The 24889-nt window shown below is 44.0% G+C and overlaps 1 protein-coding gene across 2 annotated transcripts in view; it reads right to left on the minus strand.

The window, feature by feature from the left end:
- CD6 (CD6 molecule) overlaps nt 1-24889 on the minus strand; it is a 333337-nt gene that overhangs the window by 102785 nt on the left and 205663 nt on the right. For both annotated transcript variants that reach the window (XM_069628887.1, XM_069628886.1), the window contains exons 5-6: nt 23930-24010; nt 21293-21478 (exon numbers count right to left, since the gene is read on the minus strand). In XM_069628887.1, the coding sequence (XP_069484988.1) occupies nt 21293-21478; nt 23930-24010 (267 nt within the window). The remainder of the gene's footprint in view (nt 1-21292; nt 21479-23929; nt 24011-24889) is intronic.

The following is a 24889-nucleotide window of genomic DNA, read 5'->3' on the forward strand; positions in this document are numbered from 1 at the left end:
GCTAGGTACGCTAGCTTTAGTAAGAACTAAACAAACTATTACTAGTTACCAAAGCGAAAATAGAACATACAAAGAATGAGCAAATAAACAGTCTCATTCCCATGATATAAACATCTTGTTCCAGATCTATCTTTATGTGCTCCACCGAGTGCTTGCAATGCTGAGAAATCCCAAGCCCTTGAGGTTGTAACAAGAAGGCAGCATGCTACAGTGGAGATATCATGCCCAGTGCACTGCAAATCAATTAAATATAGCAAATTGTTGCGTTAAATGCAAACACACAAACAAAACCAACAAATGCAATTTAAGATGAAAACATATTTCAGCACACTTTCTGTCTTTAAGGCATTCCTGTGCAAGTGATCTTGATCAAGGTGACCCTCACCACCACATTGCCGACCCACCCACATCCATAATGTACAAAGACCTGAGCCCCACAGATCGCACATACACACACCACCCTACCAACAATAATTACCTCCACAGCGACAGCTGACACTAACCTACAACTACACACACAAACTGACATCCCACACTCACTCTCACCCCTGAATCACAAAACAGCTCTACCTCCACACCCATCTACAACAAACACACAACTGATACCTCACAACATATTTGCCTTCGGCTGTCACATGGCCTGTACCTAGAGGTAACCTCTGGCTCTTGGGTGTGACAATATTTTAAATTCCCACGCCACTAAGATGTGGAAAAGTGCCCCAGCAATTGTATGCTCCATATGCCTGACCCATCTCAACAAGGGAATGTCCAGAAGTACGCACTGGGTACATCTTGTATGATTGGCCAAATACACCAAAAACACAACAAGATTTATGCTGCACAGATGCAGAAAGTATCAAAAACACACATGTCTACACTAGCCACAACACCTCTAGCTACTCACACTACCACTGCAATAGGCCTTAAACATTGAGTAAAACAACTGAAAGCCTGTTAGAGAAAAAAAACAGCATGTGCTGAATGGAGGGAAAGAAAAGAAAAGAAGCGAAAACTAGGCACAAAGTGTGCAAATTTGCAATCTAGAATGCACAATGCCTTTGGTTAAGGAGACGGCTTGGAGTTGGACATGCATTTAGGTAATGGCACAAAAGCAGTAAAATACAGTAAAATCCAACAAAGGCAAATTTAGTGCAGGTCTGGTAAATGCTAAAATGTGTAGTGCCTGAAGTCCAGTTATCTATTTACAGGGTCTGTGCTACATGTCCAACTATATTAAAGGTAAACACCACTGAAATCTTAACTTCAAACCGATTAACAACAAAAGCAGCATGTGCAAAATATATGTCATAATAGTGAGCACGAAGTGTGCAAATTTGCAATCAAAAGTGCACCGTGCCTTGGAGTAAATAAACAGTCCAAATTGAAGTGTGCAATCAATTAGTTACACACAAGCAGACACTTACAGAGAATTACACCATGGGCTGAATATATATCGATCCAACAGGCACGTAGATGTGCAAATTAGCAATTAAAGTGCATGGCGCCAGGAGTTGAATACCAGGTAGCTTGCTAAATAAATGTAAATGCTTAACTTCAAAACTTTTACCAACAAAAGCAGCATGTGCAAAATATATGCAAAGATAGAGAGCACAAAGTGTGCAAATTTGCAATCTAAAGTGCACAGTGCCTTAGAGTAAATACATGGTCCAAAGTGGAGTGTGCAATAAATTAGTCACATAAAAACAGAACATTACAAAGAATAGCAGCTTGTATAGCTGCATATAGTTATTGTAAATAATCATGGTGAATATGGATCATGTAAAGAAATACTCCTTATTAAAAAAAAAATAAGGACACAAGCGCAATACCTCCTGAATGTTTATTCTACCAATGCCAATAATGAAGAAAGGTAAACAGTAACAGCGTGCACTATTTCTTCTGAAAGGCTACGTTACTGCGATGCCCTTGTACGTACAAGACACTACCAGTATTATCAATTTGATTGAAGGCCATTGATTCAATAACCAAACTGAGAACCTGGTGACTTTGGACATTGTATCACTATATAATAAAATTCCACAAGAAGCAACCCTTGAAATGATAGAAGTGCTCCCATTTTCCAAAAGACAAGACAGTATCATTCCCAACTGGTTCATACTCTGGTGCACTGAGGTGGAGATGACCGAAAACTGCTTTCAATTCAATAACAGATTATTCAAACGTATACATGCCACAGCGATGGGGTCAGCTGTAGCACCCACCCTGGCGAATCTATATGTTGAACTATTGGAAAGTAGCAGAATTCTGATTGACTGCAACCCCCACTATGCCCATATCGTCAAGTGGAAAATATACATTGACGATGTGCTTGTGATCTGGCATGGTGATGAGGCCAGCCTACTAACATTCTTCGAATGGTTGAATACACAACATCCATATTTACAACTTACGATGACCAGCAGCAACATACAGGTGAATTTTTGGGATATTACCATCTACTCTGACAATGCTGAAGGTGTGCTTAAAGTCAAAACTTTTCACAAACCTACGGATAAAAGCTCTATGACAGCTCTCACCCCAGGCATGTCCGAGAGAATCTTCGCATCTGACAATTTTTGAGGTTGAAACGCAACAGTACCAACACAGATAAGTTCATCAAAGAAGTTAAGACACTCAGTACGAATTTACTAAAATGAAGTTATCCACATACACATGTTAAAAAAGCCTTCAAAAGAGCATACAATAACAACAGGGAAGGACTGTTAGAATACAGACTTAAAAATACTGCTGAAGACCTAATTGTCTTTGTCACCACATTCAATGTCATGTCGAATCAAATCCAATGAATAGTGGCAAAGACTTGTTGTCTAAAGGGACAAAACCTGATTGCTCCCCTGAGATGTGCCTTCAAGAGGAGCAGAAACCTGAAGGCATTAATCACTAAACCAGCCACAAGTCAGACCACCTTAACTGAGTCTTGGGGCCTAAACAAACTGAGAGGCCATAGTGCTTGTGGTAATTGCAGATGTTGCAGTCTGACCACCAGAACCACAACACTAAACATAGGCCTTAATAAACCATGGCAACAAAAGAAATTCACTAATTGTAACATGGCATGGATGATCTATGCGATCTGGTGCCCATGTGAAAATTTCTACATCAGTAAACTGGAAAGACCAGTGAAAGTCTGCATTGCTGAGGACAAAAGCTGCATAAGAAACTGAGTATTAATGGCCCCTCTGGTAGGTCATTTTCTGATGGCAGGACATTCATGCAATGAAATAAGGTGTTCCATATTACTTAAACTCCGTCAGAGCGGCAATTTACCGATGAACAAAGATAGACTCACAAGGGTGGAAACACGCATGATCTTCCTAACAAAAAGCCATGAATTGGGGCTCAATGAGACAATTGACTGGCATTTAATTAGCTAATAAACTAGGAATTTTAATTGTTGACCTTGTCCTTCTTAGTCACGCTAAATCTAATGCATAGCAGTGACACGCTGGAGTCCAGACATGCATCGCTCTATATAAACCTTTAAGATTTTTTCTTTTTTTAATCAAATTTCTTTATTGAAATTTTTATAACATACAGAAGATAAACAGCAATATCATATTTTAACAAATAATCATCTTTTAAACAATATAACCGCATATCTACACAACTTCTACAGGCGGCATATAGATCAAGAAAGGAAAGAAAGAGCAAGAGAAAAGGGAGAGAATGAGATAGCATTTAGGAAAAGAAAAGAAGGAGCAAATAGTGTGAGAGAGAAGAAGGAAAAGAGAGGAGACGAAGAGAGACAGATAAAAATGCATTAAACAATACAATGAGAGGGAAAATGATTCAGATGTACAAGTAATTCATTAAAAGCATTCCGTATGGATAGATATATCTATCTGTTTATTTTTGTCTCTGATAAATTACCTTCTCCCTACTTGATAGAATGGTTAGATCCTGCAACCAGCCATTGACTGAAGGCTTTGCATCACTTTTCCAGTTTTTCAAGATTTGCTTTATAGCTACCAATAGGGCCCTATAAACCAAAAAAGCTGTCCAAGAGAAAGCTGAAAATCTACCGGGAACAAGCCCATTACACATAGCAAAGGGGTGCAGGGGAGAAAGAAACCCAAGACAAGCTCCACATGTTGCAGAACATCATCCCAGAAGGTGCTAATTATTCATCAGGACCAAAATATGTGCAAACCAGTACCCACATCAGACTTACAATTCCAACATGTGTCATCCTGCACTAGTTTACAACGCTTCATTTTTTAAGGTGTCCAATAGATGCGATACACAATTCGCTGCTGAGCCAATCGCAAGTCTAGGTCAACTTTATACCTACAAGGCCCTGTACAGATTCCTTTCCATACTTCCTCAGGCAACTCATATCTCATATCCAGGGCCCAAGTTGCCCAACCAGGATCAGGTACATCACGGACCACCTGCGCAAGATTATTTGTAATTGAACATTTTCAATTTTCGGACATCATGTACATTCCGCATGCCCAAACACACTCAAACATAATGTATGTTTTGAGAGGATCCTAATCAATCAGTTCCTTTTCCCACTGCAAGATGGCCACAGCTAACTGCTGCATCGATGTATACATCACGTGACTTTATATCACGTCAGTTTACTGGTCTCACTAACATACAGCGGCCACGGACGGACAAGAAGTTTGTGTGAAAACGCCGACATTGAATGACTGAATAACGGGCATTCCCTGTGAAAGTAAGTACCTTCTATATTTTACTGACCCTGACGCCACAAATCCCCATGACCCCTTGCATTGATAGCCGCAAGGATGCTTGACTGTTGACTAAGCCGGATGTTTACTCTCCACTTCCATCACAGAGTGCCGACGATTGGCAAAATATACAGAGACGGCCACTGCTGTAAGGACTGCTAAATTCCTGCTTGCTGTCTGCGCCAGAACCGGCTATACAATTGAATTACCCCATTTGATCCTGTCATAAATTACAGACACTGAGTGAGTATTGTTGCCCACATTTCTAATCTACTTTTACAAAATTGTTTAGTTAGTGTGTAGCTCCACTCGACTCTAAAATAACGATTATAGACCATGCGGGGCAGTAGACAATGGGTGCACACTTCAAGTTCGATGTCCTTCTCCAATACACCAATGCCTGCTGGTATGCACATCAATCTTTGACCACTTTTCTGCGGCTTCACAGATTCTCCATGGGACTGAATTCTTATGTAACATCTAGAAGACGGCAGATTCTGACTTTGTGTGACCTAATTCCACCTCATGGCAGACCGCCAGACACCTCATAAGAAGAACCACAGACTTAATGTAAATTGACACCATACCCCTATGTACAGGGAGCAAGTCCCAAACTTTTGAATCAGACTCCCTGTTTATATTCTAGCTCCTGACAATGAACGATAGTCATTTTACAATAGAGATTAGTGACAGATTGTCACTAATTACTGGTCTTTCTCATTGCACCCCAAAGGCTACAGCTGGTATGGTGGATTGAAACCCCTATGCTGAAATTACTGGTGTTAATTGAATACCATCAGTAAGTGAACGAGGAGCTTATGAGAGCGACTAATAGGCTCCATTTAATATACCTCCTTTGACAATGATTCACCATTAGCCTAGAAGCAACAATTAATTAGTTGCCCTTATCCTTTTCGCAGAGTATCATGAATTGGGACATCACAGACTTTTTTGTTCAGAAAGAACAGCAGAGACACTGCCACCCAGTACTAAAACCCCTGAAGAATTTCCTGCAAATGATTTGTAATTCTTCAGATATGGGAATGAAACGTGTCTGGTCATATAGAGCTTTATTAATATTGCTCATCCTAACTGTTCATTACATTTGTCTAAATGTGTGATTGTATTTTTGTCATGCAATTGTAATGGCTTGTGTTTCATGCTTGATATGATATGATAGTTTATTTATATAGCGCCTATACACAATGGGCCTCATTACGACCCAGGCGGTAAGGGGTTAACGGCAGCGTTAACAGCGCCGACCCTTACCGCCTGAGTACGAGGTCCCTTAGCGCCATGGCGCTTTTAACACCTGCTTTTAGCAGGTGTTAAAATCCATGGCGCTAAGGGACCATGGAGTTAATTACGCCACCGTAATTTACGGTGGCGTAATTAACGCCTTCCCCACTCCCATTATGCCCTATGGGGCAAAAATGGGAATGGGGAAGGGTAAATGGGGATTGGGGACTTACCGCCCCGCCAAGGTCGGAATGGGGCGGTAAGTCCGCCAACCACCATGGCGTAAACGTAGTTTACGCCATGGTGGTAAAGTCACGGCCCAGGCGGTAACTTACCGCCTGGGTCGTAATGAGGCCCAATGTGTTTCAAAGCGCTTCAAGGCAAGGGAGGGAACAAGAGAAAATACAATGGGCCTCATTATGACCCTGCCGGTCCGGAAAGAAAGGTGGTGGTAAAACCGCCACCACTGTTCTTTCCGGACCGGCTGATTAAGAGTCCTGCAGGCGGGAGGTGTCACTCCCGCCAGGTCTGACCTGGCGGGTTTAACACCACCTGCCTGCAGGCAGAAATGGAAACACCGGCTCCGTCATAGACAGAACCGGTGTTTCCATTGTCCCCATCCCCATGGAGTCCTATGGGACTCCATGGGAATGGGTACTTACACAATTCCGCCACCGGAATTCCCATGGTCACCGGGGTCGTAATGCCCCGGTAATTCCGGGAATCACGGAGGCGGAATGGTAATACGAGCCCGGCAGTAACCTGCCAGTTTTTCCAGCTCAGTTACCGCCGGACTCGTAATGAGGCCCAATGACATTCTTACAGGCCATGAACAGTAAGGATGTGAAATTAACTATCGTACTCGGCCTGACGACATTTCAGATAGTGTAAGAGCTAAGACATAGGAAGGGAGGGGGAGAGTGGGAAGGAAATGGAAACAGACAGGCGACTACCGTACTAGGCCTGACGACATTTCTGGTAGAGCCAGAGAAAAACAAAAGGTGAGGGAGAGGGGTGCTTCACTGATTAATTTTGAGTATGATGAACGTTTATTTGGTATGTATTAATTGGCGTGTCTTTCGCCACCATGACAGTGTAAAGATATGCTTTTTTACTGATTCCATTTCCATTTACTATTGGATTTTTTTTTTAATGTTGTGTGATGATTCACCTAATTCAATATTTGTTATCCTTTTACTTTGCATAGAGTGACTATTTAATTTGTAGTCACTTTCCTGAGGTTGCCCTATATACTTGTTTGCTTTGCCTTTTGTATACATTATAGCGACCGGTTTCTGTGTATTGTCTGCAATATTTCAATCAATATACATTTCTTGCAAGTGAGCCATAATCTCAAAGGAAATGACAACCACAATTGGACAAGTGGCTCAGCTGTAGAAGGTGCTGCTCCAAGTTCTAAATAAGCTCCGTTTCCAAAATCCAGCTGCATAGCACACACAAATAAATAAAGAGAAATATACCCACTAAAAAGGTCACAGTAATTAAAACAATCATCATCCATTAACTTCTCTGACAGAATCTGTCATTTTGTTACACATGGATTATTACTCCATCAGTGTGACTATTGATAAACCATGCCTGCCTATAAACTGCCATGCCAGAATAAAAAAGAATAAACTATCACAGGGAGTAAGGAGCCTGTATAAATAATATACACTGTAAGCCAACAGTATAAACGTATTGTAACAAACCCCAAAAACCAACAACGTTTCACTAAAGACATAAACCAAATTACAAATTAAAGGCACTCCTCCTATTTCGGCTCAAACTGTTAATTCATATTCCACTGACACAAAGAAATACTTAACATTCAGAATCCAGATGCTGTAATCAATTCTGAACTCGTTTACATGAAACCCAAAAAACAATATTAAACACATATTAAAATTCACATTTCAAAATGTACCTGCTAAGCAAACAAGAGCTTTCAAATGTTAGAACCAACCCTACCCACAAAAGCACATAATAGTTCCAAAACGTTCCACAAACAAACAAACATGAAAACAATCAACATGAACAACACACACCGACAAGTTTACATGGTTCAATCATAACAAAGAATCACTGGGTGTTACAGGTGTTACAGGGTCTGCAAAATAATTATGGAAAACTATTGATTTATTAACTTTGAACTAAATTCCTATCCAGTATGCCAAAAATGGAAATTAAATCATGATCTCAACGTAAGACAACCCTTGACAAATGGTTGTACCCATTACTCATGCAATGTAAACAACTCTATCTGCAAAAATGTAATGGTGCACACATTCCATTATAGGGGGGGCGTGGCCAGCGCGCATGGAGTGAGGACGTGTTCTCCTCGCGCTCCTGCCCGAGATCCTACAACGGACCAAATTGTTCGGCCTGCTTAAGCTGAACAAGCACGCCTGAAGTAGCTATGGGAAGAAGAACCGTTTCCCTACTCTCGACGAAGTTTCCGCAAGAAAATCGGACCGAGATAACGGTTATCCGAAGCGAACAGAGAGGAGGCCCCGGCCCAACAAAATGGCGGTGCCCGCCGGTCCCATCTGAGACGCACCGCTGGAGGGCGGATAGCCTTCGGAGGCGAGACAGGAGGGTCCACAGCATCCAACCAGTGATCCGGCGACACCTCGGGGGGGACGGACCCCCGCAGCCAGCTGTGACCCGGGTCTCTATCTCTGTGACCGAGTACCGGGAGGAGGAGACCCTCAGCGTGAGACCGCGTGCAGGAGAGGCGCTGGCTGGCGGGAGGCCGCGAGAGACACGGAGAGACACGAAGAAGAGAGAAGGCGGCGGGCGGTTCCCTCCGGAACATCCGCGGGCTGACAACTCCCCATCTGCAACGACCGCCCTCACAATCGACCCTACATACACGTCCCCGCTGAACGGGAAAAGGCCGCGGAGCACGCCCAAAGACAGACAATGTCGCCCCCCAAAAGCAAATTAAAAACCGCGACCATGGACTCCTTCACCACGGTCAGGGCGAAACAACAACAGGGGACAGAGGCAGCAGACGACCCGATGGCTAAGGAGGACGATCCGACAAATACGCAAGTGCTACAAGCCATAGCGGCGCTACGAACGTCCATCGAAACCAGGATCGATGAAATCAAGTCGGACATGCAACTGATGAGACAGGACGCCCATAACCTTACAGAAAGGGTGACCACAACGGAGGCAACGCTCCAAGACAATGTTAACGACACCACGGAACTTAAATCTAAGGTCCAAGACCTTGAGTTGCAAGTAGCGCGGCTAGAGGCGCGAACAGAGGATGCTGAAGGACGTGCCCGCCGTGGCAACATCCGAATCCTGGGGGTACCGTAAGACACGTAGAAACAATGCTATTGCAAGAAATCGGGGCTGGCAAACTGACCCAGGGATTCTCAATAGAACGGGCCCACAGATCACTTCAGAAGAGGCCCCCTCCGGGCTCCCGACCGCGCCCTATTATTGCAAAAGTCTTGAACTTTCGCAACAGAGAGACTATACTGAGATTCTCAAGAGAAGGAGGGGAGATCGAGAAACATGGCACCAAAATAGTCATTTACCCAGACTATACCCCCGCGGTGCAGCGAGCGGGGAACTCATTTGTACCGGTGAAAGCTAGGTTGCGCAAGCTAAACCTCAAGTACATGCTACTGTACCCGTCCCGCCTTAAGGTACTATATAAGGGGAAAGCTATCTTTCTTGAGACTCCGGCAGAGGCAAATATGTGGATTGAGGACAACAACCTTGCAGATGATAAGGAAAGCACTGCGCATGAAGTCACAGGCCATTGAAAGCACCAAACGACAGGAAAATGAAGGTTCGCACAACTGCCGAATGAATACCGGACCGCTTGAGATCTACAACTTTACGTACGCCATGACGGGCAGGAGCGCACCGACCCATGCGAATAACAACGAAGCCGATGCACCCCCCTTCAATACATGGAGGCCGACTGCCGACACACCACCCGCACCGGGAGGCCCGGAAAGGCCTGGAAAGATCGGGTGCCCCCGAGCACTGCAAGTTTGAGGCAACTGCTGGGGCAGTTTTGAGTTGAAAGGTTTGCTGCCCTTATTCACTAGAATGAGGATTGTTAAAGTTAATAAGTCTCCAATTGACACTGAGAGGGAGGGGGGAAGGGAGGGAGGAAATGATGAGGCTCGCGCCCCAAGCCCAACACAGACCGACCCCTGGTTAACAGGTCCAGGCCCGGGGGCGGCAGAGGCGGGGAAAGGGGGGGACAACAGATCCGTTACTAAACCCCTATGGCTGCGACCACCATAAAAATAATGACATGGAATGTAAGGGGCCTAAGGACTTATCTCCGAAGGAACAGGATTAATACCTACCTGCACAGAAAAGGGGTAATGATAGAACTACTACAGGAGACCCACTGCACAGCGGACTCGATGGCCAAGCTACAAACACATTGGGGTGGACAGGGGTTTGGTACCACTTATTGTAAATACGCAAGAGGGGTCTACACTTGGATTCACCCACAGCTCCCATTCCGGGTGGACAAAACTGAGATAGACCCGGAAGGTAGGTTCGTCGTAATTTGGGGATTCATTGAACAAGAAGAAGTATGCATCATGAACTCCTATCTCCCTAACAATAACATACCGTCCTACCTGAACTCTCTGTACCCTAGAGTTGCACAGTACAGGAACAATCTCTTTATTTGGGGGAGGGGGGATTTTAATTGTGTACATGACCCATGGCTGGACAGATCCACACCACAGCTAGGAGGCCCATCGACCGCTAGGAAAGCACTATCCGCCATGTTGGGGAGGCTGGAAATGACGGATGTGTGGCGGGAAAAACATCCTGAAGCACGCAAATACTCATTCTACTCATCCCCACATAAGCTACACACAAGACAAGATTATATATTCATAGACAGGGAACACTTACCCCGGGTGGAGGGAGCACAATACTTGGGGAGGACTATCTCTGATCACTCCCCGCTTCTGACAACATGGAACCACAGAGGGCCCAGACCCCCCATCCCCATGTGGAAAATGCCCTCAGGCGCCCTGAGGGACCCAGCCTTCTGAGAAGAATTACGCGATTCTATTGATGCATACCTAGAGGTTAACACTGGTAGTGTAGCTTACAATAGCACAGTGTGGGAGGCTCTAAAGGTGGTAACCAGGGGAGAAGCAATTGCAAAGGCGGGAGGTATCAAGAAGCTGCTCAGGAAAGAACTAGACCTAGTGGAATGGCAGATTGAGCGACTTGAGGCTACCCCCATAGACACCCAACAGAGGGAAGAGGAGCTTGTGAAACCTAGAGAGCGGAACATAACTGCGTGGAACAGGCTGGAAAAGTTTGACTATACTGCCAGAACAAATAGAGCACATGTTGAGGCCGACAGACCGGGCAGACTACTCGCCTGGCTCTGCCGTAAAGAGCACCCCAAACACCCCACCACCTCACTACAAGATGAGGATGGAAACACACACTGTACGCAGGAGGGCCTAAATGACACTTTCACTCGCTTTTACACCCACCTGTATTCACACGAGGAGCAGGTCCCCCATGAACGGGTGATAGAAACACTAGAAGAGATAGGGCTCCCCAGGCTGTCCCCTGAGCAAGCTGACTCCCTAGAAGCAGAAATCATGCCCGAAGACATTACTGATGCAATCAGATCCCTGGCCAGAGGCAAAGCACTGGGAACAGACGGGTTGCCCACGGAATTTTTTAAAACGTATGAGTCCTCCCTGACCACCCTACTACACGCAGAATACCAGGAGGCATACGAAGAAGGGATACTACCCGAAAGTATGAGGGAGACACTTGTGATCCCGATCCTCAAGCCCAATAAACCGGCAGACCAATGTGATGTTAAAATCCTGACTATGATCTTAGCGAAGCGGCTGTCTAGAATAATAGGAGACATAGTTCACCCAGATCAGTGAGGCTTCGTGCCGGGCCAAAATACGTCCATGAAACTACGCAGGCTACAGCACATTATAGTGCAAACCGATAAAGACAAGGACTCATACGCGCTGATGTCCCTAGACGCAGTCAAAGCGTTTGACTCCATTTACTGGGAATGGCTTGTGGCAGTGCTTAGAGTGTTTGGCTTTGGTCCCGGGTTTATCAGGTGGATTAACATCTTGTATGCTAAACCTAAGGCAAGGGTGAAATCTGGGAGGTATGTGTCGGAGGCCTGGGATATATGCAGGGGGACTAGACAGGGTTGTCCACTATCCCCAATGCTTTACATACTGGGACTATAACTCATAGCTGTCTACTTTAGAAAGCAATTCTTCGATGCAGGCATTAGACTGGGAGACGTGGATCACATCATCTCGCTCTACGCGGATGACGTTCTCATATACGTCAGGGACCCACACCTCAACGTACCAACCATGTTAGAGGTGCTGGACAATTATTCTAAGGTCTCTGGGATATGTTTTAGCAGATCAAAGTCTTGTATGTTCCCCCTAGTGGCCCTGAAAACAGAGAGTTTAGAAGCACTCCCTGAAGTTGGGATCCAGTGGCAGAGCACGTCATTCCGCTAGCTTGAAGTGTACATTATGCATACCCCCGTGCTAATGCACGAATGAAACACAAAGGCAGCACTCCCCGCCTGCGCAAATCAATGGCGTTCTGGGCGAAACTCCCCCTCTCGATGAGGGGCAGGGCTTCGATAACTGAAGTGATCGTTCTCCCACGTTTCCTTTATGGGTTTCAAAATGTACACTACTATATACACAAGCCCTTCTTCGGACTGCTGGAGACCATACTGCGAGAGTTCCTATGGGGGAAAGGCAGGCATAGAATAGCGTTGCAATTGCTAACCCTACCATACAGCCAAGGCGGTATCCAACTTCCAAACCTAGAAAAATATTACATAGCAGCACAGCTTAGTTTTGTGACCAAATGGCTAGATGATGAACCCACATCTGAAACACTATTGCTACAGGCCATGCTGCCCCAATTCCATCTGAAAGAACTGGTCTGGGCATCGTCCAAACTGCTGGGAACTCTACCCTTTTTGGCTGACCTGGGAAGGAAAATTTGGCACAGGGCGAAAATGCTCACTAACTCACGGAACTCCTATACCTCAGAAGTCCCCCTGATCGCAGACCTATGCTCAACACTTTCGGATTTGAAACATATCAGGCTCTGGGAGAGGGAAGGGATCTACACCTGGGGAGATCTGTGTGATGAAGGCACTTTCAGGGAGTTCACCTCACTGCAGGAGACGGAAGGCATGCATACCGGCCAGTTTCTGTGGTACCAAAGAACTCGTGCTGTGGCCCGACGCAAATGGGACTCGTGGCCGACGCAACCAGATACAGACCCACTCCTCACCTTGATGTACAACTTGGTAGAGGGCGGTAAACCCGTTTCGCAAATATATGGCCACCTGATCGACATGCCAAATCCTCGGAGCATGGAAATGAAAAGCAAATAGGAGGAGGATATAGGCTGGGAAATGACTGAAGGGGAGTGGAACAGAGCCCTCACAATCCCCAAAACGGTGTCCAGAAAACATAGATTTAGGCAGATTCAGTTGAACATACTACATAGAACTTACCTGACCCCGTGCCACATAGCCACCTTCATTCCCCAGGCACAACCGACCTGCAACTGGTGCAAGGGGGAAAAAGCGGATCTGATCCACATGTTATGGGAATGCCCCAGGACAAGGGCTCTGTGGGACAGGGTTCAACAAACTTGTGAAAAAGCAGGCCTGAGTAAATATAATTGGACACCTGGCGAGTGCCTCTTAGGAACCTACCCCATTCCAGCCAAACTCAAGCATGCAACAAGGCTCATGGACCTATCGTGCATACTGGCCAAAAGAACTATATCAATGGCCTGGAAGAAACCCATGGGCCCTCAGTTCAAAGCATGGCACAAAGAGACCGAACGGTGGGTGCTGGCCGAGACCGTGGCATGGGAGGACTGTGTGGCCAGATCCACGGATGACTCTAGTATGTCACTCGAGGCATGGAAGGAACTCACCAGACACATGTGCCACCCCTCGGATGATAAACCCCCCTGAATCGGAACTTAATCCAGGCCCATGTGGGACCTGTCATAAAGCCAGCAGCAGCGGAAGTACTGCAGAGGATAGAGACCTTGCGCAAGCTTTTCCCCTATTGTAGTTGCCGGATGGTTCACCCTTGCTCTCACCCTCCCCCCGAAACAGTTAACGATATATGAAACGGACAGAAAATGGAGACAGTTATGGTTGTCTTGTTTTTGTATTTGTCATTTTTGGACGTTGAGTTAAACATATGTTTATAACTATTTGAGATTGGCTCCATTGTACACAACTTGTTTGATATTATTGAAAAATGCCAATAAACAAATTTGAATATAAACACATTCCATTATACCCACAACCATTAATTAACTTGCCACAATCCATGTTCCATATTTCACCACTTTCAGACTGGGCTCCAGACTCTGCTTACAAAAGTCTTCACATGTTCAAAATCTTTAAGCATTATGGACCAGGAGCCAGATTACAGAAATTTTGCACCAGTGCAAGTGCAAAGTTGCACGGTATTAGCACTAGTGCAAAGTTTGCCCTATTTTTTAAAACACTGGGACATATTGGAAAACGATTGCACCATGACAAGTGCAATTTGGCATGGTGTAGGCATAGGGCAAAAAAGATAGATTTTCACTGCATTATTGCAACAGGGCAAGGTTTGCCCTAGTGCTAATACGGAATGGTATTAGCACTAGGGCAAACTTTGCCCTGGTGAAAAAACGCATCCAAAATGTATCTTTCTTGCACTAGGGCAATTTTTTACCAGGTGCTTATACAATGTCAAGGTGCATTTGTCATAGTGCAATCGTTTTCTAATATGTCCTAGTGTTTTTAAAAATAGGGCAAACTTTGCCCTATTGCTAATACCGTGCAACTTTGCCCTTGCACTGGTGCAAAGTTTCTGTAATCTGGCCCCAGATTCTCAAACCTTTTTTGGCACAAAAAAAAAGCTATGGTCCAATTCACAAAGGGCGTCTGAATGAGCACACCCTAGATGCACTCATTTAGATGTCTTTTCCCCTTTTGCACATTTACACAAGTAAGGGGGTGTTTCTGAGCATTTTAAAGCACATCCCGAATTCACAAACGTGATGGGCTTTAAAAGCCCAGCAACGAGGGTCATCCCCCTGCTCCTGATCATTTCTGAACCTACACCAACCAGATTAGAGACTTGAGGGTAACAACCTGCCAGGGCATCCCCTCAAAACAACAACAACAGTATGACTCAAACTGCCCCTGGGCCTATGTCACCTAAGTGGCGTGACGCTGCCAAACACAACTTTTATCTACTTTATTACAGAATAATTTTTTTACTTTCTTTTAGAAAACACCTGAGCTGAATGTGGAATATAAAAGGTCCATTTCATTAAGCAAATACGAACAATATCAAAAATATTTTTCTCTACAATAAATTAAAAACCACAAGTGTACTGTAGAGTTCAAATATTAACTCAATCAGCTGGAGTCAGCTCCTAACATTTCATAAATACTTTTTCATTTGACATCATACCTGAACCAGATCAAAAAATGGAAAAAGTTTATGTTTGGGAACTGTATTTTACACATCCCTACTTCCTGCATACCTTGCCCTTCATGTTTCATTCCACTCGGCCACATTAAAAACTACTTTAAGGGAAATTCAGCAGGGAAAAGCCGACTATCACCACCAGTGATTGTTTACAATAATGTAACTATTAACCCACTTACAAAGAGCCAGTAAATTCCCAGCTCTTTTCAATTATATGATGGTTTTCATTCCACTTATAATAATTAGTTTTTTATGTAGCACTTTAATCAGGACATATTTACATACATTACTATTATTACCCAATCGAAATTGGTACTCATTTATCAACCTCAGAAGGATGAGTTCACTTTGCCAGGATTCAAACCTGCCACCTGCAGATCAAACACAGATCACAGCAACAAGCGTTTAACCCGCTGAGCCATTTTACCAGGACTCCCAACCCAATATTTTTCTTATTTTTCCTGTCATGATTTTCTGTGTGACAGTGGCGGATTAATACTGAGCTGTCACACTTGGTTTTCTATCCCCCGAACAGGGATGGAGAAGCTTTTATTTTTAGTCATGTCACCGAGACGGGTCCTTTAATAGCCCATCTCTGTGAAATACGCTCCTAGCTACCACATAGTTGCTGGGAGCCTGTCATAAGACATTAGCGTATGCAAGGACAGGTCAGCACTTTTGTCCAGCCCTTCCAGAAATGCTTAGGTTACCTTTGTGAATACGTTGACCTCAGCATTTCTGAAAATAGCTTAAATGAAAAAAGCCCATCCTCTGTGTGTATTTCATTTGCGCTTTTTTTTTAGAGACTGGCCCTACAAGTTTAACAAACACAACTAACCAACAAATCATAATTAATGAGTACATAACCTTAAAGTAACAATTTACGGCATTCACAAAAAAAGGCTCTTTTAAGTACATATTTGTAATATAAACCTGGATACGTCATCTTATGTTACTTTCACTTTCACTTATGCCCACTTCTAGAACAATCCACACACTCATCCAATCACAAATACAACATTATCAAAAGGTTAGCTAATACCTTCCGCTGCTCTCTCCGCTTTCCCCTGGTTCTCTCCATCTGGCCTCCCCTGGCACTTGCTTATCCATGGGCCCTTACGCCCTGACCGGCACGTCCCCTACACTTCTTGTTACTGCACTTGCATGATCGGAATGTCAGAAGGACTAGTAGGACCATTTCTGTTTATCATCCCTGTTCCCCCCTCTCCTGCCTTGAAACAAATTGAGTATAGGTGCATTGTAAATACCCAATAAATAAAAAGTAAATAAATACTATATCAATACATCACCAAATGTCCAGCCCTTTCCATTGTGTGTTGTACAAATAGTACGTGTGATGATTATTTACTAAATAATCCACACACACCAACAAAACACAAATCGAAATTCATTAAAAAAGGAGCAAACACTGCTTGCGTAATTAATATTAATGCAATTGTAGTTGCATGTGTGACTTATTGAGTTCAGTAATGCGCACAGGAGCTGTTCTAACTGTGTTTCCTGACAGCAATGAAATCGTGTGCACTTTGTGCACTTTTGCTCGCCATGATTTTGACAGATTATTTTTTTAATGAGTGATCCCCCCAAACGAAACCTCTAGCTCACTCCTCTAGCCCCTCAACTCACATCCCCAATCTCCCCACACAGATTAACATATACATAACAATGTATATGTAATTCATTGACTTTCAGCAAAAGTGCACAAAGTGCACATGACTTAATTGCTGTCAAAAACAAATGTATTATGCACAATTGGATGAAAGTAATCCTCCTTTAAGGGATCAAATCCCTATCCTTGTCACAGGTAGTCTTTGCCTGGTTGCCTCATATTCAAAGTGCTGTATGCTAAATGAATTGTAGGAGATACAAAGGAGAAGTACGGAGAAAAGCAAGATGGTGGAACCCTTCCCCAACTGTGCCATGCTCCATCTACCTATAATAAGCCTGCACCCTTCTCAGACCCATAGCATCCAGGGTCCTTTGGTATGCAAACCATGATGAGAGGCTAGTCCTTTTTTTTAGGGTGTGCCGTTTCATGATTCCGGTTTTCTGGGACAGCTCCTGCTAAGGGCTGTTCTGCTCAGGAGAAGTGTTAACTGACCTCACAAAGGATCAAAAGAGAGGTACCTCACACTGCCTATTGTCCCACTGGTTGCAGTAGAGACAGCAAGTCTAGGAAGAATAAACACAGTGAAGCTCATTTTATTTGAGTTGTAATTCAGCAGCAGGGACCCATAACGAATAGCCGAATTTTGGTCATTTGTGTTGCGAAGTACAAAAATGGATGCCAAAAGGTGGCGTACAAGTGTGTACATCACCTTTTGCCCTGCACTTTTGCACTCTGCCATGAAAATTAAGCAAACACTTGGATTCAGCCTGTTTTTTGCTAGAGCATAAAGCCGCCCCACCTCCCCCCGAATTCACAGCATTTGCACCGGCATGAATATCCATGCCATGAGCATCCCAATGTGTCTAGGCAGAAGGTCAGACATGTGTGCTGCATGTTTAATCCAGGATTCTATCCATCTCTGCATCTTTTATATTCCTAATGTGTACCTGGGGGTGGTCCTAATGTTATCTCTAATTGGTTATTTCTTATTCCTTTTTGAATTCTCAAAACTCATTTTTTATTCCCTTTTATTCTTTCTCATTATTATATCATAAGCATTGCTTAAGAATTGGATACTTTGTTGATAGTCTTTAATTTTAGTCATGAGTTTTTGCAGCATTCTGAAGTTGCTCTGCTTTGCAGGGAACTCTTCAGCGCTACGCATGCTGCAGCACAATGTACACGCTCCTTCCCCCTCTCTCTTTCTGTCAGTTAAGTGATGGATCTTTTATCCCTTTTGTTTGCGAACAATGTGGTTTCATGGGATTCTACGTTGTTCAAACTGCATGTTAATTGCTCAGGTTCCTGAACAGTGGAAACCCTCAGCAAGGATTCCTGGGAACTGCAGTGTTCCATCAGCACTCACTTTATGCCAACATGGGTGACAATATCATTAGCCACAGTGTCAATCCTGGGTTCAGAGTGTAACTCCCATTGGCGCAGAGCCTGTTTAATACAATTGAAATAGAAATAACCCAGAAGCACCACTGGTTCCTTCCAGACCCATTAATAGAAGGGCTTAGAATCATATGTCCAACATGGCCATGCATGTTACTTATTATTAATGTGTCATTCATACAGTGCTTTTGCCAAAGCATTGAACATAAAGAAATGTGTACACAAATATTATTAGACAACCAAAAACAGTACTGATTTGACAACCTCAGAAAGAGTGAAACGCGAGAAGAGATAAGTGGGGATTGGCACAGGTGAAAATTGGGTGGTAAAACAAGAGACCAAAGGGTAAGAGATCATGTTAGTTTCTATAATAATATATTTTACTCCATATACCCTTTCAATATTTCCCTATTAGCACCTGGGAAGAAAACATAAACAAAGGATCTGTGCACTTTGGGATTGGACAGGACATTGACGACCTGGAACTAGCATGAAGATGTTGCTTGTCAACGCTCTTCTGTGGATCATTCCTGGTTGGACCATTGGCTCTCTCTCCTTCTCTCTCGATTCCCTGCTCATTGCCTTTCCGGTCCCTCTCTGGAAGACCACCCCCAGTTTTTGCCTTCCCTTCCATCTGCAGAGTACATGCCTCCACATTTCTATTCTGTCTGAGGCTCTGAACTTTGGTGCTCCTCACCCACGTGCTCCGGACAACATGGCTCGGATGTCCTCCTCTGAGCCAGGGGCATCTTCAAGCTAGTCTCCTCGCCTGCTGATTTTCTTTACTGTCTCTTTCTACACATTTGCTGTCTGCTTATTCTCCCCACGGTCTCTCCTCTATGAAGCTTTGTGCTTGTCTTCACTATGTTAGAAACAGTCTAGGTACCCTGATTCATAGTGTGCATTTGTGTGGCAGTGTACCCTGCTGTTTCAGGGGTTTTCTCTGCTGCCTCTCTCCTGGACTTTTGGGATTAAAAGAGGCAGGTAGGTGTGGGTGGGATCACACGACCAAACAGCCTCTCTTCTGGGAAAGTCCTCAAGATCATTTGCCTATACTAAAGTTATTGCTTATTCTCTGCTGGCAACTAATGCATGTCCTATTGACTTCACTTGGGATCCTATGAAGAGCCTGCTCCTGGCTTTCCCTTGTTTGGTTGTCCTGCTTTCCCTCAACGGTAGAACATCGGGGTGTAGTATTCATGCCCTGGAGCTCTATGGTTCAGTAGAGAGGTAGGGGTTGGTGTCTTCGTTATCAATATTCACCCTCAAGTCATGATAGAAAGGCTGAGTTGTCCTTGCATAGCATGGCATAGCCCCACTGGTCAAAGTTTCTTCTTCCACTTTCTCATATCAAAAGTTGGAATACAAAACCTCTTCACAGTTTCACTCGGGTATGCCCTTGAGGATGAAAAAAGCAGCTCAAGGAATTCACACGTATGATACACCCATGATCCATAATGACAACTCATTGGGGATGCACAAAGACTATCATGGACACAGCTGTTCAACAGAGATAACTTGGCCAAAACATTACGAATCTGATATTATGTGTGATGCACTTGGGTAACTGCCCATAGATTCACAATTACTTGGATCCATAAAGGTCACTTAGCATGAAGCCAGTGGAATGTCTCAAAAAAACAATCTACAATCATGAGCATAGACACCAAAAACAGAAGCAGAGGCCCAAAAGGAAAAGTAATGAACTATGCACAAAATAACTTACCAGATATCTTCAGATTAGAGTTCTAAAAGGACAGCTGCACAGGATCAATTATGAACAATTACCAGGTATTTCCATTGGTAACTACCAAGGGTGTACAGGACACCGCGTCTTGAGATCCACAAATGGATCCCGTGAAGTTCCATGTGGATTAACTGTGGAGCCACTTAGCATTAGAGCAGTCTGCAATCATCTTCAGAGAGCAACAGGCATTTGGATGGTTACAGATCTGCTTGCCAGACATTTAACCACTTAACATAGCCCCCCACTCCTGCAAAGCCTGCGTAGTAATTTAGGAATTTGGAGTTGTTTCTAGGTCCTGACCTAACTGTGTCAGCCCACTGTGTTAATTTCACCACTAAAACCATTTTTGCCATCTTAAAGCCTGCATTAGGTGCTGCGGGTCCTCCTCTGCAGAATTCAAATTATTATGATTCTGGCCATTCTTACATCCAGGCTTTAATATGGCAACAGCCTGTAGCACTGAAGTACTTCTGGAGGCAAGTGCATCACTTTTAAAATGGCATCCGGAACGCATTATCAAGTTCACATCTCTCCCATGATGGCAAACTTTACTGACTGTAATCTGAGGGGCAACATCCCACTAAACCCATCTATATTTTTTCCTACCTAACTGTCACTCTTTTTCACCAGAGTACCTTAAGAGTGTCCTAATCCATGCTGGTGTGGGAGCATATTTTAAGGGGAGACACACTGGAGCCCAGAATTATTTGCAGTGTGCTACCACTTTGAGAAAGGTTCTGTCAATAAAGAATGTAACACTTTGCAATGTCCTTGATGGCCCTCTTGCTGGACGTTTGCTCTATCGAGTAAGGTTTGCTCGTCTCCTAGCAATGGGAGGCCACTGTGGTATATGTGGGCTTACTGAATGTTTAACATAACATAACCATAACATACCAGATTGACCTTCCACATGATTCCCATGGCCTTCCTCTCAGACTGGATACCTTATACCCCGTATGTGACACTCATTGATATTTTGCAGACTAGGGCACGATTGGTCTTTGCAGAGCTTTACCTTGTCCCCGCAAATTGTCCTCTCTTGGGTCTTGCGCGACCATACTCTGTGTCCGGCGCATCCTTGATATGAAGAGGCTGCAGACCACCCATGTCCCAAAAAGCATCAGAGACAAGAGGATGCAAAGTATTAGCAGAGTGTTGGTCCTAGGAGAGTTAATCCCATGGTCTCTAACACCAACGGTGCCTGAAGAAACAAAAGAAATGTTTTGAGGTGATAAAAGAGATGAAATTAGGAGAGGAGGAAAAATGCCAGAACAACGGAATACAGTAATACAGCGATCAGGGCAACAATGACACCAGTAGTGAAAGAGCTGAATGAACACAAAGCAAGAGGGTAGGACAGAACAATGGAACTAAGGCCCAAGTACCCTACAAAGCTAAAAAGAAATATAGGTACATTAAGAGAAAATGTTGAAATATGTACATGAATGCAATATGCAAAAAGAAGTTTGACATCACGTTAGTCAAGTTTTAAAATTGCACAAAACACACAGGTTTATATATTTGAATAGACTCACTGGATAAATATGTTAAAAGGGCACAATCCAGGAGCTTTTGATGGACCATAGATTTCTTCACCGTTTTCCAATGCTTCCATTTGAGCAAAACGTTGCCTATAAGACCTTCTAAAGCTCCTGGGTGGTAACATCTTAGCAAATGTGTTTCGGCCCATCCAATAAAAGGTGTATAAAAGAGTGAGTAAGTGAGAACAAAAGAGAGTGAGGGCCATAGAGTAAGTGCAAAGGAGAGAGAGGGAAGGCGAGAGGAAGAGCTGAAGAAAGGGTAAAGAGCAGCGCAGCTGATGGACAGAAGATGGTGAAAGAGACGGAGAGAAAGGCAATTAGGATGTTATGCTTATTACACAAACCATTACTAGGACGACTTGATATTTCGGTCTGTTTAGCACTTAGGTTTTGCACTTTCCACTGAGATAAGCAAGACAGCCAAGTTACTTTTAGGTAACCTCAAAAGTCCATTTACCCAAGGTGAATAACTTCGAAGCCTGTTTGGAAAAGTTTAAACCTGTTTTATGGGCAGCTAACAAGGAAATCTTGTATGAAGTGACAGCACGAATACATCTAAATGCTCCATGAAATTCTCATGAAAACACACAATTGTTCCGAGATAGGTGAATGCAAGAGCAGCATTGGATTAAATGGAGAAAACCGAAAAGGGAGCTTTGAGGAAATCTTAGCCGATGCCATAAAAACACATACTTCAGGAAGCAAGTGTCCCACGTCACCAGTAGGGTTGATACCATGACCATTCGTCCTGCAGATGGTCCTTAATGAGGGTGCACAATCTGCTTCACCCAACTTATGTGACCTTCACAGTGCTCTAAATTAGGGACAGAGTCAAGAGCGTTCAGTCCGGAATTTGCATAGCGTTATCTGAGGGTTGTCTCCATCAACGAGCATCCCACAGTCATGACTGGCGTGAAGTGGACCACCTGAGAACGGATCCCTACACTTCAAGCTTTGTTAAGACGACCTTAGGAACAATCCACAATTCCTCCCCACATTGGAGAAGGCAGTTTTCACGTATCTGAAAAGAACATTCTACGAAGCTGGCTTCTTCAATGCCACTTCATCAGGCTGTGACGCTAGTCATGGAACAGACTCCTTGATCTGCATGTTTTAACATGCTGCCAAGTCAAAATGCTGTAACAGCTCCTCGATGCCCGAGGGCAGTTTGTGCGCTTTATAAATGGAAATAAATAAAAAAATCCCCCAAAAAACCTGTGTGGTGGATAATATATATATATATATATTTTTTTTTTTTACTTTGGTGTGAATGATTTGTTTCGTTTTTTAACTTTGTGGTGGATGATCTGTTGATGTCCATGAGCCACAGATGTTTTTCGGTCATTCTCATTTTGCATCTGTTAACAGAATTTGATACCAGACCTGCGCGCGGGGTGGGGAGGCAGCTTGCGATTCGATCTCCTCAGGTGGTGAGCATGACTTCCTATGTCTCTCCTGTGTGTCATGTCCCTTATTCCCACAGGAATCGGTACTCTCCATTCTACAGTGTATGTAAGGCACCTGGAGGCATATTTGCATTTTGACAGTTACACATTGTGACAAACATTATTAAGTACGTAACCTAAAGAGTTTTGGATGTACACAGAAAGGCATTCTATGAAGGGATGGATGTGATGTAGACCACCAAGTGATCATCTATAGGCGTAGGTCACTCTAGGTGATTTTTCCTAGTGATATATAGATACCCACTTGAATATTTGTTTTTTTGAGAATTGATAAGCCAGAAAAAGTTTCAATAGGGCTCATTACGAGTTTGGTGTTATGTCGGTGGGAAATCTGCAGAGATATAAGGTGTAATACCGTTACCGCCACTTGGTCTGGTAGTATTACCACCAGATTTACAAGTGGTGTGGCAGTGTTAGTCTCCATTTAATTTGAAGGATTGCAAGGTATATGGCCATCTTATTTGCAACGTTGTGTATTGTGTCAAATGGCATTCATGCACACACACACAGGTCTTCAAGGGGATGCATCCCATCATTTTCAGGTGGTTTAATCCATCCGGCATTGAGATGGTATGCATTTCCAACTGCGGTTCTAGAGGTTTGGATTGCTTTGCACGGAGCAGAGGCCTGTCTATCACCACTCACCTGTAACCACCAAAGCGCTGTTTGTTGTGATTGTGGGTCTCGGCTCAGCCACAGCAGTCACGGGCATCAGTCCCAACGAATCTGCAAGGGAGGAAGGGCTGTGAGATGAGGATCTGACACAGAGAGGTAACAACTGGCCAATGAGAAGCCTACAAATAAGAGGGGCTAAATCTGAAACAGTGAGGATAGAGCGAAGAAGAAGTCATCTGTGGTCAAAAGGATCTTGGACAAATCATGGAGGGAGGGAGAAGACCAAGATTTAAAAAAGAAGTGCCGAAGTGTACAAAGGGAAGCATGGAAAGAGAAAAAATACGTCTACAGCCAGAGGACAAACAAACTCTCAAGTGAGTGTTCAACAAGCATATCCTCCACACAGGAAAGAGGCAAGAGGCATGGAGGGAGTCAGGAAACTAGACTGTGGGGCAGACTGAGGGCTGGGATTTAAACAGGTATGCAAGTAAGTGCCTTTTCTGTAATGGCAGACGTACAACTTACACATGCCGGCAACCGCAAACAAACACATATATCCACATGTTGTTGGTCATGAGTAATGAAGGACTCTCGATTTCCCAGTGTCATGCAGACAGGTACTTTGCTTTCGAGGCAGCAGATCTGGGCAGCTGGATGTTCCTGTGTTCTTACTGGCTGCAGTCAGGATCCCCGAGCCCAAAAAACATGATCAATTGCTGAACGTTTCTACCAAATTGAAAGGTGGAATTGACTGAACTCCAAGGCTTACTTCTGTGAAAGTGACCCACTGACCTACCCAGCATTGGTTGTGGTGAAAGGCAGGCTTGAGTTGTGTTGAAAGGCAGGCCTTGTCACAGAGGTATTGCACCCCAACGAGTGGCACAGAAGGTCTGCCTGCTCATCATACCAATTACTGTTGCAAACCCCGCCCCAAATGCCACAGTAAAAAACACCCACGAGGCCAGCACACCCATCAAAACCTGCAGACAG

Source organism: Ambystoma mexicanum, chromosome 12, assembly GCF_040938575.1.
Source record: "Ambystoma mexicanum isolate Mex_15411 chromosome 12, UKY_AmexF1_1, whole genome shotgun sequence".
Lineage (NCBI taxonomy): Eukaryota > Metazoa > Chordata > Amphibia > Caudata > Ambystomatidae > Ambystoma > Ambystoma mexicanum.